We start from the raw sequence: 16,840 nt of genomic DNA on the forward strand, positions 1-16,840 counted from the left end.
TGAAAGGCTGTGACATATCGTGAAAGACACTCAGAGATTTTTTGAGTTAGTTGAAATAAAATATCAGCAGAAAACTGCACTTTATAATGAAAATGCCATTCTTCAACTGAGAACACTTTAATATCTGTTTATTTATCGCAATTGTGATATTCAACAGCGTTATCGCATATCACATATTTTCCTCATATCGTGCAGCTCTAGAAGGCAAGCATGTGTGTGTGAGGAATAATACCTCTCTGGTCCAAACTGGAGTTAAGCTGTGAAGTCTAAATATTTTGTGTGACCTTTTTCTTCTCTTAACAGACCTCATCGTCCTTGTCACACTGGACAAAGAGCTGGCTGACTCCTCGTCTGTCCCGAATGGAACCCTCTTAAGGTGGATGGGGTACATTGAAAATACATGTCCCAAAGGAGCGCTGCCGCGGCAGGCAACAAACCCACGGCCATAAATCAACAGTGGAGGACTTTGATTTCTTCATTATCGCTTCCTGCAACAACAACAGAGGACAGGCATGTTGGCAGGCCGGCTGACCTGCCGATGTGCACCATAGGATTCTATTTCTGGAGCTTCATTGCTTTTACAGATTAACTGCCCTCAAATATGGCCCCAATCCGTTCATTGTGCCACTAGTTTGACTGCTGCCGGAGGTTGTGCATATTCAAGCTGCAAAACACCCCACTGTGCATCACTACAGTCATTTGAAGACGGGCTGCCTTTGGCCTGTAAAAGTCAGTGCAAAAAAACAACAACACACGGCTGTATGTCACAACAGACTGAAAGTCATTTTTGTTTTTCTCCTTACAATCATTTCTCAACTCATTGGCCATTTCCATCCAGAACAGTTGCAGGGAAAGATTGACATCCTGAGCTTTCATGCTAATAACATGACATTGTGCTTAGATTAAGACTTTACATGTGATTGCAAGAGACATTTTTCATGAGTCGCTGAGGGCAAATCACACTGAAAATCCCATTGCCCAGTGTTTTCATTAGCCTGTCTGGGGCTAATCAAGGTCCTCCATCATCGGAATTGACATTTCCATATTGAATGAGAGAGAAAGTAGCCAGCATTAGCATATTCATGAACACTGACGCATTCAATCATGTGAAATGAAAGACGTGGGGCGGCCATCACAGCCCTGAAACAAATAGTTTATGACTTGAATCCCCTTACACAATTTCAGCACATCCCATACATAGCACACTGGAGAAAGCTACCACTGGATATTTTATAAACCTGGCGTGTGTTGTTGGCCTCTTGACCAAGGCCTATAATAACATGAAAATTAAGGAACAGGATTAAAGATGGATTATCACTGAAACACTAAAGCCACCAAAGCAGCTGCCATTGCATAAATCCATTGGGCGCTCTTTAGGGAGACGCTCCACACATTGATTTGAAGATTACATTTTGGTTGTTGATGTAGTGGCCTCTTGTTGGTATTAAAAGATAGGGATGGAGAATTTAGATGAGGTGGAGCACCCTCTTTTGGGAGAAGGCCCCAATAACAGCTGTTCATCAGCTCCGGGGATGGGGCTGGGCCCCGTGACCGGACAGGCCCCTGGCGGGACGTTTAAGGGTGTCTTGGTTAGGTGTGAGGAGGACAGGGCCTACCCTCCGTTAGCGTGGAGGAGCTATTGTGGACATCCTCCGGAGCTTCAGCAGCAGCAGCTACTGGACCCTTGCTCTTTACCTCGCACACTGGAGTCCTTCTACCCGGCGGCCCCCATCTGGGGACACTCAGACTCCCTGCTCAGCAAAGACTACCTGGAGACCACCTTTGTGGACATTCGGCCCGGCTCCACCCTGGAGAGGAAGCTGCTGGCTGAGACGCAGGACTTCCACAGCGAGGCGTACAGCGTGGACGATGAGGATGACCTGCTTCCCGACTCTGACGTAAGACATCCATCCCACTGATGTGATGTGGACCACATTCTCAAATTCCAAATTGTAAAATCAAGCATTCGTTTCAAACAAAATGATGACAATTTTGTGTAGGAAATAGGGCTGGGCATCGCCAATGATTTATGCATATGTGATTAGTACTTTATTTGACTCTGAGTCCCAATTCGATATCAATTACGTTAGGGAAAGTTCAGTTACATTACAAATGTTGCTTGGTTATAAAAGAGATTTTTAGAGAACTTAAGCTGTACATTGTACAAGCATAAATCAACGCTCAAATATTTTTACATTAAGAATTGACCACAACAAGTTTTTTTAAGTACTTTTTACTTGTACATCCATGGTTAAAAGGCATATATAAATTATTATTATTATTATTATTATTACTATTATGGAATTTTAAGATTTTATTAATTGATATCAGATCACTCAAACACATTTTTTTATTGGAGAATAATTTTTTTTTTAACCGAGCCCTAATAGGAAAGCAGTGCAACCCTTTCCCTTCCTGCAGATGTTCAAGAGAAAGACTAGTAACACATAAATATTGTTGAAATTACCAATTATTGTCTTGCCTATTAGGCGTCAGGAAATAGTGAAAAACTACCAGTATAATGTCCCAGAGTCCAAGCGGACATCTTCAAGTGTATTGTTTTGAATAGGTTGGCATTAAGGATGGATAAATGACTGAAAAGATTAAATGAATTATCAAAATAGTCGCAGTTTCATTTCTGTCGATTGACTAATCAATTCACTGGCTAATTGTTTCATCTCTACACATAAATAATCATCATATCTCTCCATCTAATTCACTCACATCCTTTTTATTTTTGTTTTTTGTTTGATGGAGTTTTGCATAAAAAGCAAGTGAGATTCATATTCTCAGTACTGACTCTGGGAAAAAAATAGACATATGAGAAATGCATTTCAAAGGTAGGCAGCACTTGAATGCTTGCTGTCAAACAGGCAGATTACATAAAGCTGCTCTCCTGCTGCGGTGCAGGTCAGGACACTACAGCAGCGATGGAGGATGCCAGTTCTATTTCATAGATCACTGAGCAAAGCCCACCCTAGAGTGAAATGTAAATTAGCTTTAAGACTCACTACAGTGGTCATTTGATGTTTTGGGGAAATGAGAACGTATATGCTGTAAATGGCACAAGTAAGTAGCCGCTGGTTGTTTAGATTATTATGAAAAGTCTCTCCGCAAGGTTGTATCAAAAGGTCTAACTACCCACTGTGAGCTAAAAGGATAAAAACTGTTTTACCATTATTACTTCGATTTAGTCTCACATTGCCAGCTCTATCTCCACAGCGTTGTGGAGTAAGGTCTGGCTACACCACGGATGCATTTTGGGATAGTAGAAAAAAAAACACTCCACTTTAAACCAATCACAATCGTCTTGGACGGCGCTAAGCTCCGGACGTAGTGACGGTGGCCCTGCAAAATAGTCTCGGGAAGGAACTTGTTTTGGTGGAACGTTTGCACCCTGAAAAAGAAAACGCCACATACAATATTAAATGTTAAAGTTAACTGTTGACCCAATACAATAGAAAGAACCAAGCAGGCCTGCCTTGTTGCACCATCCAAATTCTCTTCTTTTCAAAATCATCTTCTATTTGTTGCTGTTTGTGACATTTTGATGTCAAGCTTTATCCTGGAAATGTACTTCCGTTGATCCAGACTAATTTGATTAAGAACACAAGCCAGTGGAAAAACAGTAGTACCGAAGTACCGCAAACCATTCAAATCAAGAGGCTGCTGCAAAGTTCACGGTTAGGAGTTTGCTCCACAAGGACAAAAGAACAGCACATGAAATACCAAGCTCATTGTGAATGCTGGCAGTAGTGCAGGGAAGCACAGCCGCAACCCTCTGGGAATAAAACTTTGCAGTGACCTCAAAGAGTCACAACACAGCATCTCCTTCTCCTTTGTTTCACTTCAAACACTTTAGTCAGACGACTCAAACTGGAGCCCAAAACGGCTTCATCGCGTCATTCTGTGGAGCTAATCAATACGATACGATGCCAAGGCAGGAGAGAAGACCTTCGGAGTCCTGAGTGACTTTACATATTAACACAGTGGGCCCTATTTTAACGATCTAAGCGCACGGCGTGAAGCGCATGGCGCAGGTGCGTTCATGGCGTGTCCAAATCCACATTTGCTAGTTTGACGGCGAAAAAATAAGGGTCCGTGCACCGGGCGCATGGTTCAAAAGGGTTGTACTTAGTGTCTTCATTAATTCATAGGTGTGTTTTGGGCGTAACATGCAATAAACCAATCATCAACTCCCATTCCCTTTAAAAGTCAGGCGCGTTTGGACCTTGGCGCATTGCTATTATGATGGCGGATTAGCACCGTAATATTTTTATTTGTAATCTTCTGCATGTTTTGCAGCTGCGCTTCCCTGCGTGTGTGTAACAAGCATAGTTCGCGTGCGCTGTGCATAAGCTTAGGCGCATTTTACTTATTTGCTGTTAAAATAACAATGACAGGCTGCGCTATTGACTATAGACCAGGTTTTTGTTGGTCAATGGAGTGATCACTTCCCGCTGCCTCAAGATAGCACTACGCCAAAAATGCACCTGAACACACCTCCCTGTAAGACCAGCACGCCCATGGGCGCAAAGATGGGCGCAGGTGCATTTGCTATTTAAACGACGCGGGCGCTGGACGGGAAACTGACAACTGCGTCGGTCTTAAACTAGCAAAGGCTTTTGGCTCAATTCGAGATTTCACTGTCGACATGAGGACTGCATCATGTCGACAAAAAAATGCTCCAGAAAGATCACTCCTGATCAATGGTGGAATGTAGCTAAGTACATTTACTCAACTACTGTGCTGAAGTACAAATGTTGAGGTACTTTACTTGAGTCTTTTCTTTTCCCGCCACTTTCTACTTCTACTCCGCTACATTTCAGAGAGAAATATTCTACTTTTTACTTATACAATGCAATGTTTCATTATAAATGAAACTAGCCAACAATATAAGGGCCTACAAGTCCAGCTGACATGATTCGACCATTAAACACACAACTGTTTGGCACTTCCGGTTTGGCGTTGGTAATGGCAGCAGCATAGAGTAACAGCTCTCCGATTAAAGTTTTAAAATACCCCCTCTCAGATTGGAAACATCAAAATTAGAATATTATAGGAAGGGGGTAAGAGCATGACAAGAGGGAAAACAAAGAAGACTGGAAACAACACTGGAGATATGGGAGACGTCGAAAATCAGTCAGGACTAGCAACGAGGCAAACGTTAGCCGAGGACGAAGTTAACGTTAGCAAAGCCACGAGCAAAACAGACGAGCTAGTTCGGCAGAATTCATCTAATAATATGGCAACTCTGGACATTGTGCTGCAAGAGATCAGAGATTTTCGCAGTGAGAATGGCGGAGCGGCGCATAACGGAGTCAGAAGACCGGATTCAAAATATCGAGGACGCCACTTTGGAGCTTTTAGAGTTACAAAATCAGGTTGCAGCTAAACTGACGGATCAAGAGGGCCGCATGAGAAGGGACAAACATCAGGATTCACGGATTAAATGAAGGAGTGGAAGAGGGGGCTCAGTCGATGGTCGCTTTCATCGAGACCCTCCTGAGAGAAAAGCTCGAATTACCGCCGTCACTGGAACTCACCATTGAACGAGCTCACCGGTCGTTGGGTACGTTACCCCCAAAAGACGCACCACCAAGATCAGTAGTGGTGAAGTTTCGCAGTTACAGATGCAAGGAAGTAATCGTGAAGACAGCATGGCAGAAAAAGGGATTCGAGTATGAAGGCATGAAGATCATTATAGATCAGGGCTATTCAATTACAAATTCAGTTGGGCCAGATTTTCAAACCGAGAAAGGTTAGTTGGGCCAGTCATTTCAGCGGCGAAGCAGCTCGTAATGACAAATTTTAAAACCAACACAAACAAATTTATTGAAAAACATGTAAGGTTTATTCATTGTTTCTCTTTTAACTTTGGTCAGTTTGCACAGCAAAAGGTGCATAGAAAACAATAAAAGAGCTAACTGAACAGAATCTGAGGTAGCTCCTACTTTTTCCACTTACAAAAGAAAAGAAACTGACCTAGGCACCTCTTGCCTACATATCTGACCTATCTGATCACAAAGTGCATAAAACAAAATAGTGCACAGTAGGCAATTCGCAATAACATTAAGTTTCCTTTTGAAATAAAATAAACATCTTGCTCATATTTGACCCATGCAGGAACATCTCAAAGTGCATAAAAATAAAAAGTGCACAGTATTCACAACTATAACTAACTACACAAGGTGTACTACTGCACATTGAGGGAAAATATTTTAAATCACCACCATGTGTGATTATGCATGCCTTTGTTACACATCCCACATTATATTGATGTAGGTAGGCTACATTTACGCTGCTGACTTAGTGGGAGAAGTGACATTTTTGTTTTGAACTAGAGCAGTGACGTTAAGCTCGTAAGTTGTCAATGCAATCCGAAGGCATTGATGGAGAGTACGGTCAGTCAGGGAGCAACGAGAGTTGCTTTTTATGGAGTTCATGTGTGAAAAACTTGACTCACATGTGTACGTTGATCCAAACATACTGAGCATGACGATCGCTACTTTCTTAATGTTAGGGAACTGATGTACGTTGACATCAGTCCAAAACATTGCAGGCCCGTTAGTGCAAAGCTCCTGTGCCATGGTTACAGATGACTGCATGTCAACAAGTTCGAGTGTAAATTTCCCCTCGTCAATGGAAGGGACCACTTCCTTTGCTCTGGCGGATAAGTCCCCTTCTATTGCAACAGTGAACGGGTCTCTGGCAAAAACGGCCACTTCTGTGGGCAGAACAAGCATTTGCGGAGTGTCGGAAAATGCAGCATTCGGCCTGTGCTCAAATCAGTTGCGAAAAGGTCCAGTTTAACTTGGAATGCGCGCATCTGTCCCACAAGGTCGATGACAGTTTTGTCTCTGCCTTGTAGTCCCAAATTGAGATCATTCAGGTGTTTGAATATGTCGCTCAGAAAGCAGGCATCAGCCATGAAGTTGTCGTCCAGTATGCGACTCAAGTGCTGTTCTGCCTTTTTTTGCTTGCTGCTGCTGCTGCGGAGGAGGAAAGTTATGATCTCCTCTCTGACACCACAGAAACGCTCCAGTGCTTTGCCTTTGGACAGCCACCTCACGTCATTATGCAAAAGCAGGTCTTGGTGCTCAGCAGACATTTCTGACAGCAACATGCGGAATAAGCGGTGTTGGAGGCTTGATGTGGAGCGAATAAAATTAATTGTAGCCATCACGCTGTCCATTGTCGTTTTGAGCGTCCCGCTTAGTTTTGCGCACAACACCGCCTGATGCACAATGCAGTGTAAGGAGATCAACTGAGGTGCTACAGCGGACCAACGTGCTGCCAAACCATTCACTTTCCCTGTCATGGATGGAGCCCCATCTGTCACAAGCATGCACACACGCTTCATATCCAGACCATTGTCTTTAAAAAAAGCAGAAATTTTCCCAAAGACTATATCGCCAGTTGTGTGGCCCTTCTAACGGCAGTAGAGTGAGCAGCCCTCTCGGAAGCATTTGCCGTCCAAAAACTGACATATATGCACAACTGAGCAGTATCAGTTTTGTCTGTGGACTCATCTACTGCTATAGACATGGTGTCAGCTTTCCTCAGGTCTCCTAACATCGTTTCACACACATCTGCAGCAAGAATTTCAACTCTCCGACTGTTGGAAGTATCTGACAGGGGTACGTTTTTATAGCAGATGCCACGCTGCGTTTTAATTTTATCGTCATTTACCACCTCATCCACGATGGCCAGCATACAGTCCTTCACGGTTTCAGAGTCTGTGAATGGCCTTTTCTTTTGCCAATATCCAGGAAACACGAAGGGATGCCGCGGTAGCTCTCTTTGGGCTGTAAATGACCGTACCATGGTAACACTGCTCCGGTTGTAAGATGCAATCAAACTCTGCACTTTTGCAGCCCTCTCTTGAGATCCCTCGGGAAAATTGGTGCGGAAAGTCTGGTGTTTCTCAACGTGGTGCCGCCGCAGATTGTAATCTTTAAGTACTGCAACGCACTCATTACAAATTAAACACATCGGTTTGGCATTTGGATGTGGCGGTAAAATAAACAAGTATTTGTCAGTCCAGGCAGGGTTAAACTGACGGTTTTCATTGTCAATTTTACGTTTCAGTGTTGAGAAAGACATATTGATAGTAATGTAGGCTACTACCGGCACAGCACGCTCTGCATTGTTTACATGTTGGTAGTTTTGGCGGGACGCAAAATTACCAATCCCACTATGGCCACGCTAAGACCCGCCCTACGAAGCAGCTCGATTGGTTGGGGTTAGGCTTTTCTCCTCGAGTGGTTAAGGTTAGGGTTAGGGGATTGGTCAGGGGATAGGACATCTGGCCAATAGTAGTGTGTGAATGCTATTGAAGGGCGGGTCTTGGCGTGGCCATAGTGGGGGAAAAAATATCGCTGGCGGGACTCTATTTTCCCTTTTATACTGTCTATTGCGGGACCACGGGCTGGGCCACTCTGAGGTTGCTTCCAGGCCGCATGTGGCCCGCGGGCCGCCAAATGAATAGCCCTGGTATACGTTAAACGCACTGCAGGGGCTCAATTTTCTTAACTTTCTAGGGGGCGCTAGCGAGCTAGATATAGATATTTAGAGATATTTAGAGGAGAACGATAATGGGGAAGTGTCCCCACCAGTACTATGGGACGCGTGTAAGGCGGTGTTAAGAGGGAAAATAATTGCCAAGGCTGCTTATTTAAAAAAATTTAGACAAAGGAATCGTGCTGCATTACAGTTGGACCTACAGAAATTAGAACAGGAACATAAAGAAAGGCCGAATGATAAAACTTAAAAAAGTTACTGTTCACAAAACAACGGTATTATGAAACAGGTAGTAAATCAACAAAATTACTGGCATACAAGTTAAGAAAGCAGGAGGCCAGAAGTAATATATATAAGATTAGGGACTTTCATAATAAAACAATAAGGTATAAGACAGAAGACATACAAAAATGCTTTGAATTATATTATAAACAACTTTACGACCAACCATTCACTGATAAAAAAAAAGAGACATAGAAGCCTTTTTAGATACGCTTTCATTACCAAAGGTAACAGAAGAACAAAATTCATGCTTGATATCAGAGATTATCGCTCAGGAAATAAGATCTGCGATTTCAAAACTCAAAGTGAATAAGTCTCCGGGAGCAGATGGATACTCCTCAGAATGGTACAAGTTGTTCAGGGAATCATTAATCCCAGTGTTAGGAAAAACGTTTAACTGGGTGTTAAAGAAAGGGGAAATACCATATTCATGGCGGGAAGCTATAATTTCAGTAATCCCTAAAGAGGGCAAGGATGAATTGGACTTTTCCAGTTATAGACCTATTAGTGTCCTGAATTAGGACTATAGACTTTTCACTGCAATATTGGCTAGGTGTATTGAAAAACTCTTACCGAGTATTATTCAGTCGGACCAGACGGGATTTATTAAAGAAAGACAAACGCAAGATAATATAAGAAGGGCTTTATATGTGTTGCAGCATATTAAAGAAAACCATACTGAAGCATGGTTATGGGAATGGACGCGGAGAAAGTGTTTGATTCTGTCAGGTGGGATTTCCTTTACAGTGTGTTAGAAAAATTGAACTTCCATGATATAATAATTAGGACAATAAAAGCCTTGTATACTGATCCAACGGCTAGGATTAAGATTAATGGTAGTTTATCAAATTCTATTTCATTAAGGCGCGGATGTAGGCAGGGTTGTTCGGCTAGCCCCCTTCTCTTCGCAATTTTTTTGGAACCACTTAGCCAATCCATAAAACAAAAAGCACAAATACAAGGCATAGAGATAAAGGGTACATGTCAGAAGCTTGCACTTTTCGCAGATGATGTTCTAATATTCTTATCTAGTCCTGATACATCCTTGCCAGCACTCATGTCAGAATTTGCAAAGTTTGGTCAAATGTCTGGATACAAAATTAATGTACAGAAAACACAAGTTCTCACTTTTAACTATAGCCCCTCCGAAGCTGTTTTTTATTATGATATTAAGTGGAATTTAAAATCAATGAAATATCTTGGAGTTAATTTAACAAAAGATATTGGCCAACTGAAATCAGCAAACTACGACCCATTAATTTCCAAAATAAAAGAAGACATTACAAGGTGGAATTTAATCCCCTTTATGACTCTTACAACTAGAGTAGAGGGGATCAAAACCAATGTTCTTCCCAGGGTGTTATATCTATTTCAGAATCTACCAGTGGAGATACTGGACAAGGAATTTATAGAATGGGATAAAATTATTTCAAGATATATCTGGCAAGGAAAACAACCTAGAATAAGATATAAAACACTACAACTGTCTAAGGTGAAGGGGGGACTAGCTCTCCCGTGCTTAAAGAGTTATTATCAACCAGCGCAAATAAAGCCTTTGTTGAACTTATGTAATCCCTCCTACTCTGCTAGGTGGAAAGAAATTGAATTGAAAATGTCAACGGAAGCTCCAATTCAGGCATTATCGGGGATAATAAACTCAGGCACCAATCGGAAAATATACCCAATCCTTGGATTGACATTTCACTTAAAGTGTGGTTTGAAATTGTTACAAAGAATAACTTGACACAAAATAATAAGCTGTTAAGGTGGATAGGATATGATACAGAATTTTCCCCTAATAGAAGAGATAGTAGATTTAAAAATTGGGAACAAGGCCCTCATATGTTTTGGGAACTATTAGAAAATAAGAAGTGTAAAAGTTTTGAAGAAATCAAAGAACAGTTTGGTCTGGTAAATCAAGATTTTTATAGATTTTTGCAAGTGAGGCATTATTTAGAGCATGATATAAAAAAGGAAAATTTTGACGTTGAGTTAAACATTATAAAACTCTTTATTTCTGCATACCAATCTAAACTAAACAGGAAACTAATTTCAAAGATATATGTAGGGATAGAAATTTTAAAAGGAGACGATACACACTACATAAAACAAAAATGGGAAAAGGAGGCAAATATAAAATTGATGGATGAAGAATGGGAAGATCTCACTCAACAAATATGGAAAGTGACATCATCCTTAACTTGGAGGGAACATGGGTGGAACAACTTAGTGAGATATTTTAGAACTCCAGCTCAGACAAAATATCGGGATACAAGCTGCTGGATGTGGGGAAAAGAATGCAAATCATGTTCATATTTTCTGGAGTTGTCCTTCGATGGAGAAATATTGGATGGAACTCAAACAATGTATGGACAAGATATTACGGATTAATCTCCCTTTCAATTTTGACACATTTTATTTGGGAAGGCAAAAAGAATCCGAATTGTAAAATGTTTAAAATGATGCTACTAGCAGGAAAAAAGGGAATTACTTGGAAGTGGCTAAAGGTGGATGTGCCAAGTAAGGAAAATTGGGTGGATGTGATGCATGATATATACATTATGGAGAAACGGACGTTCACTATTAGATTTGAAATGGATAGGTTTGAGAGGCAATGGATTCTTGGAATTTATTAGGCCAATAAGATCGGACTTTGTGTAAAATAGAATACCCGGGACACTCCCCTATTTTGTTCTTGCTACCAGTATATTTTAGTTTAATCTTTTTTTTTTTTTTTTTCTTATTGTGGGTGGGGTCGGGGGGGTGTTCATTTAGTTCTGGGGGAAAAAGAAGACGTTGTAGGACAAGATAAAAAATATGTATTATATGACCAAATGTGTATTCATGTCTTGTAACATCAATAAAAAAAAAAAAAAAAAACACAACTGTTTGGATCCTTTCCACTTTCTACAATGGGAGGATTTTTCTGCATTGAGAACTTTTACTTTTAATACTTTAAGTTCATTTTCGTGATGACACATACTTTTACTTAAGTACCATTTTAAATGTAGGACTTTAACTTGTAACAGTATTTTTGACAGTGCGGTATTAGTACTTTTAATGTAGTAAAGGATCTGAATACTTGTTCCACCACTGCTCCTGATATATGATAATAATTCCAGACAGGAAAAATCAGAGAGAACAGGCCTATGGAGTGAATGACAACAGGAAAATGAAAATCACCTTGTGAACTAATCTTTAAAGTACTGTGTGTAATAATAATGTGCTCTTCTTTAATGGTTAAAATCAGAGAAAGATTTTATTTTTTATAAATTTTTTTAAAGGGTGCAGGTCTTTGAAGCATTTGCTCAAATGTTACGGGAGCATCTTTGGAAAGAAAAATGCACAATTATTTCACGCACAAAATAAAACAAGCAGAGTAATATGACAGGGTCGGAGTGAGAGAGGAAGTCAGGTTGAATATGCAGCTGTTTCAAAAAAGATGCGTGAGTCACGTATGGCCTGCGGTCAGCAGAGCTAGTGCACAGCCACACTAACCCCATTCAGTCACATTGTCTTACAGGCACCAGCAAAGTTTTACAGTTGTTGTGGAGGACATGAACGCAACAAACCAAACAAAAATCACATTTTGAATGCTTCCGTAAAACAGCGACTTAGTGTTAGAGCATATTATCTTTGTATGTTTAATGCAACTTTTAAAATAAATAATACTCAACACTATGAGTCCAATTACAAAAAATTTCTCACTTATCCTTATAGCGGTATCTAACTATCGTTTTGACTTTGCTTGTTTTACCTCGATAAAAGTGATACAAGCAAGTGGGCAAACTCACAGTATTATTAACTCTACACGATTCAGATGAAGAGCAATGGGCTGCCACAAAGTTGAAAGGAATTTTAAAAAATGACATTTTAAAAATGTAGCATATATTCAGCATGTCTTTCCGGGAATCAGTGTCCCAGTTACTCTGGATAGCCCATAGATCTCCGAACTGCTTTGAATAAAATATGTAAAATGGTTTGCAGTGTGTTATGTGGAGTGTCTAGAGTTAGGGGGACATTTTTTATGTTTTTCTTTTAAATATGATGTTCAATTGCTGGAAAATCAATCTCCAATTCATTTGTGTGGAGGCAAAAATGTTAAAACCCGGGCAAACAAAAGCCAAACTACCTGCATAAACAGGTAACATTAACATTTTTTGGGAATGTTAATATAACCTGAACTCAACCTAATATGCGCTCTGTTTGAACCCCAGGACTCGTCTATTGATGACTTCAGTGATACAGACAGTGAGAGCAACTTCCCTCTGATGATCCCTCAGGACTACCTGGGTCTCGCCTTCTTCTCCATGCTCTGCTGCTTCTGGCCCCTGGGCATCGCTGCCTTCTACCTTTCACAGAAGGTACACACACAGACAGAGAGACACACACAGACAGAAAGACACTCACAGACACACACAGAGACACATGCACACACAGACACACACACACACAGACAGAAAGACACACATACACACACACACACACACAAACACACAGACAGAGAGACACATGCACGCACACACACACGCATGCATGCATACACACAGACAGAGACACACGCACGCATGCACACACACACAGAGACACACGCACGCACATGCACGCACGCACGCCCACACACACACACATACACACACATGCACGCACACACAGACAGAGACATACACATGCACGCACGCACACACAGACACACCCACACGCACCCACCCACACACACAGTCTGTCCTGAGCTGACATGATACAACGTGGCACTGTAGTTCACAGCCACGGGGGATTTCTTCCCCTCTGCAGTGTGTGTGTAGACTAACGGGTCCAGTTTCTTAAGTGCTGCGCAAGTGTGGCCATGGAGTTGGGTTAGAGTTGAGACAGGGAGGATTACACCTAGATTTGAAAGATTATGCCACAAGAGCTTTCAAACAGCACAGAGCTGTCCAATATGCATCGAGGAATTTTTTTACATTTACATTTTAGAATCACAGTCTCTCTGTCCCATAATTCATACTGAGTGTTCATACATAAGCTTCATTTAGATGTTTAAAAAAACTAGGGCTGTCCTTGATTAAAGAAATTCTTAGTCGGCTAACACTCATATCATTTTGTCAACTAATTGATTAGTTGATTTAATCGACAGATCTGCAAAACTACAACAACAAAAAAGATTGCAGATTTTTTTTTTTTAAACTCAGAATGTTAACATATCTCCACCTCAAGCAGAAAAAACGCTAAATGCCGCAGATTTTCATTCTGGTTCACATCTGAAAACTGTAAAAAGAAAAAGAGAAAAAAAAATAGCAGATTCCATTTGGGCCTGCTTATAAGTTTCATGGAAATATTACATACATACATTCAGCATGAAAAAGAATAAATAATGATTAATGAACTAAAGAAATCTTAGCCGACTAAGACCGAAACGACCAATAGTTGACTAATCACTAATATAGAAAACACAATTTATTGTCTACATTTGCAAAAAAAAAAAAATCATTAGAGATATACCCAACAAAGAATGTTTTTTCTTTTTGTGTTGGGGTTTTTCAGGTTGACAGAGTACGTTAGTACATTTGAACCACAATTCAAAAGGAAACAGTCAAGTGTGTCTGTAGCAGATCCAACTTCATATTTAAAAATTGATTTAACAACAATCCAAAATGATGGCTGGAGCCCCCTGGTCTATACACCGGCCTACTGATGTAAACCCCAGAATAATGGGAAAGATATGGTTAATAACAGTATAATTGTTTTGTCATTAACAGTATATTTCCCTTTATTCTTTGGTTTCCATCAGAGAGTGATTCAGAGACGGAACATAATGTGGGCATCATGCTGGAATGTAACTAAGTACATTTACTCCAGTACTCTACTTAAGTACAAATGTTGAGGTACTTGTACTTTACTTGAGTCTTTACTTTTCATTTCACTTTCTACTTCTACTCCACTACATTTCAGAGAGAAATATTTTACTTTTTAAACCACTACATTCCTCTGACAGCTTTAGTTACTAGTTACTTTACACATTAAAGGTCCCATGGCATGAAAATGTCACTTCATGAGGTTTTTTAACATTAATATGAGTTCCCCCAGCCTGTCTATGGTCCCCCAGTGACTAGAAATGGTGATAGGTGTAAACCGAGCCCTGGGTATCCTGCTCTGCCTTTGAGAAAATGAAAGTTCAGATGGACCAATCAGGAATCTTCTCCTTATGAGGTCATAAGGAGCAAGGTTACCTCCCCTTTCTCTGCTTTGCCCGCCCAGAGAATTTGGCCCGCTCATGAGAGAGAGACATCATGGCTTTCAAACGAGCAAAGTGGCAGTTGGTCAAGGCCACACCCCCACCCTCCACCTTGCCCCCCCCCCCTCCTCAATAGCTACAGACACAGAAATGGCACATCCTAAGGAAAGCTCATTGTGGGACTGGCTCTAGTGGCTGTAGTTCTGCACCAAGGCTGAATTTCGGGAAAGAGACTTCAGATACAGTATTAGGAGACCACTAAGGTCTATATAAAAGAGACTTCAGATACAGTATTAGGGGACCACTAAGGTCTATATAAAAGAGACTTCAGATACAGTATTAGGGGACCACTAAGGTCTATATAAAAGAGACTTCAGATACAGTATTAGGGGACTACTAAGGTCTATATAAAAGAGACTTCAGATACAGTATTAGGGGACCACTAAGGTCTATATAAAAGAGACTTCAGATACAGTATTAGGGGACCACTAAGGTCTATATAAAAGAGACTTCAGATACAGTATTAGGGGACCACTAAGGTCTATATAAAAGAGACTTCAGATACAGTATTAGGGGACCACTAAGGTCTATATAAAAGAGACTTCAGATACAGTATTAGGGGACCACTAAGGCCTATATAAAAGAGACTTCAGATACAGTATTAGGGGACCACTAAGCATCCAAAAAGAAGCATGTCATGGGACCTTTAAGATTTTTGCACACAAAACACATGTAGTTATAAAATCTGATGTTTTATTATAAATGAAACTAGCCAACAATATAAGGGCCTACAAGTCCAGCTGAAATGATTAGACCATTAAACACACAACTGTTTGGATCCTTTCCACTTTCTAAAATGGGAGGATGTTTCTGCATTGCGTACTTTTAAGTACTGTACATTTTCCAGATGATACTTAAATTCTTTTACTTAAGTAACATTTTCAATGCAGGACTTTTACTTGTAACAGAGTATTTTAACAGTGTGGTATTAGTAACCTACTTTTACTTAAGTAAAGGATCTGAATACTTCTTCCGCCCCTGGTGGGGCTTAGCGTGTGACAGGAATGAGTGGAAGAGGAAAGTGGAGGCCAGGGAGAACAGTGACAATTGATGATGAATGCCCCTCTCTCCTCTTCTTTTCCCCCCGTCTAATCCTCATCTCCCTCTCCTTTCTCCTCCAGACCAACAAGGCCTCGGCTCAGGGGGATTTCCAGGGCGCCAATGCCGCATCTCGCCAGGCTCTGTGGCTCTCAGTGCTCTCCATCGTGTTCGGAATCATAACGTACATCTGTGCCATCGCTGCGTTGATTTCCTACCTGTCTGGAAAGCCATTATAAAAGCAACTCATGCACACACAAAAAAATAAAAACAGACCTCATACGTACATGTCATATTATCAACACAACGTATCACCTGTAAATGTGAAATAATCACAGTCTTTGTCTGTTGTCATGTTTTATCTACAACGAGCTGGAAAAAGAAATTGAAAACAACTGGAGAGCTGGTGTATAGAGCTCAGCAGCAGACTGATCTCAAGTAGTGGCGTATGTATGACACGCCAATTCGTATGCCATTTTGGCTCGTTAACAAGACGCATAATCCCTTTTTAACGTGTTTATCAACGCCATTTGGCCTCTATTGACTTACATTACCTTGCGATTGCGTAGGGAGATTGGTTGGGGTGGTGGATGGGTCAAACACAGGACTTTCACCCAGGAGGCCAGGGATCGTGTCCCGCGTGTCACGTTTCCTAATCCCAACCATCGCTTTCTTCTTTTCCTAAACCCAACCCTGTTCGCTGTA

At 41.0% G+C, this 16,840-nt stretch overlaps 1 protein-coding gene across 2 annotated transcripts in view; it reads left to right on the forward strand.

Moving 5' to 3' along the window:
• tmem91 (transmembrane protein 91) overlaps nucleotides 1–16,472 on the forward strand; it is a 28,668-nt gene extending 12,196 nt beyond the window's left edge. For both annotated transcript variants that reach the window (XM_039824246.1, XM_039824236.1), the window contains 3 exons: nucleotides 304–1,898; nucleotides 13,023–13,169; nucleotides 16,219–16,472. In XM_039824246.1, coding sequence (XP_039680180.1) covers nucleotides 1,458–1,898; nucleotides 13,023–13,169; nucleotides 16,219–16,374 — 744 coding nt within the window. In that variant the 5' untranslated portion in view covers nucleotides 304–1,457 and the 3' untranslated portion in view covers nucleotides 16,375–16,472. The remainder of the gene's footprint in view (nucleotides 1–303; nucleotides 1,899–13,022; nucleotides 13,170–16,218) is intronic.
• The last annotated feature ends 368 nt before the right edge of the window (nucleotides 16,473–16,840 follow it).

The sequence above is a fragment of the Perca fluviatilis genome, chromosome 2 (assembly GCF_010015445.1).
Source record: "Perca fluviatilis chromosome 2, GENO_Pfluv_1.0, whole genome shotgun sequence".
Taxonomy (NCBI): Eukaryota; Metazoa; Chordata; class Actinopteri; order Perciformes; family Percidae; genus Perca; species Perca fluviatilis.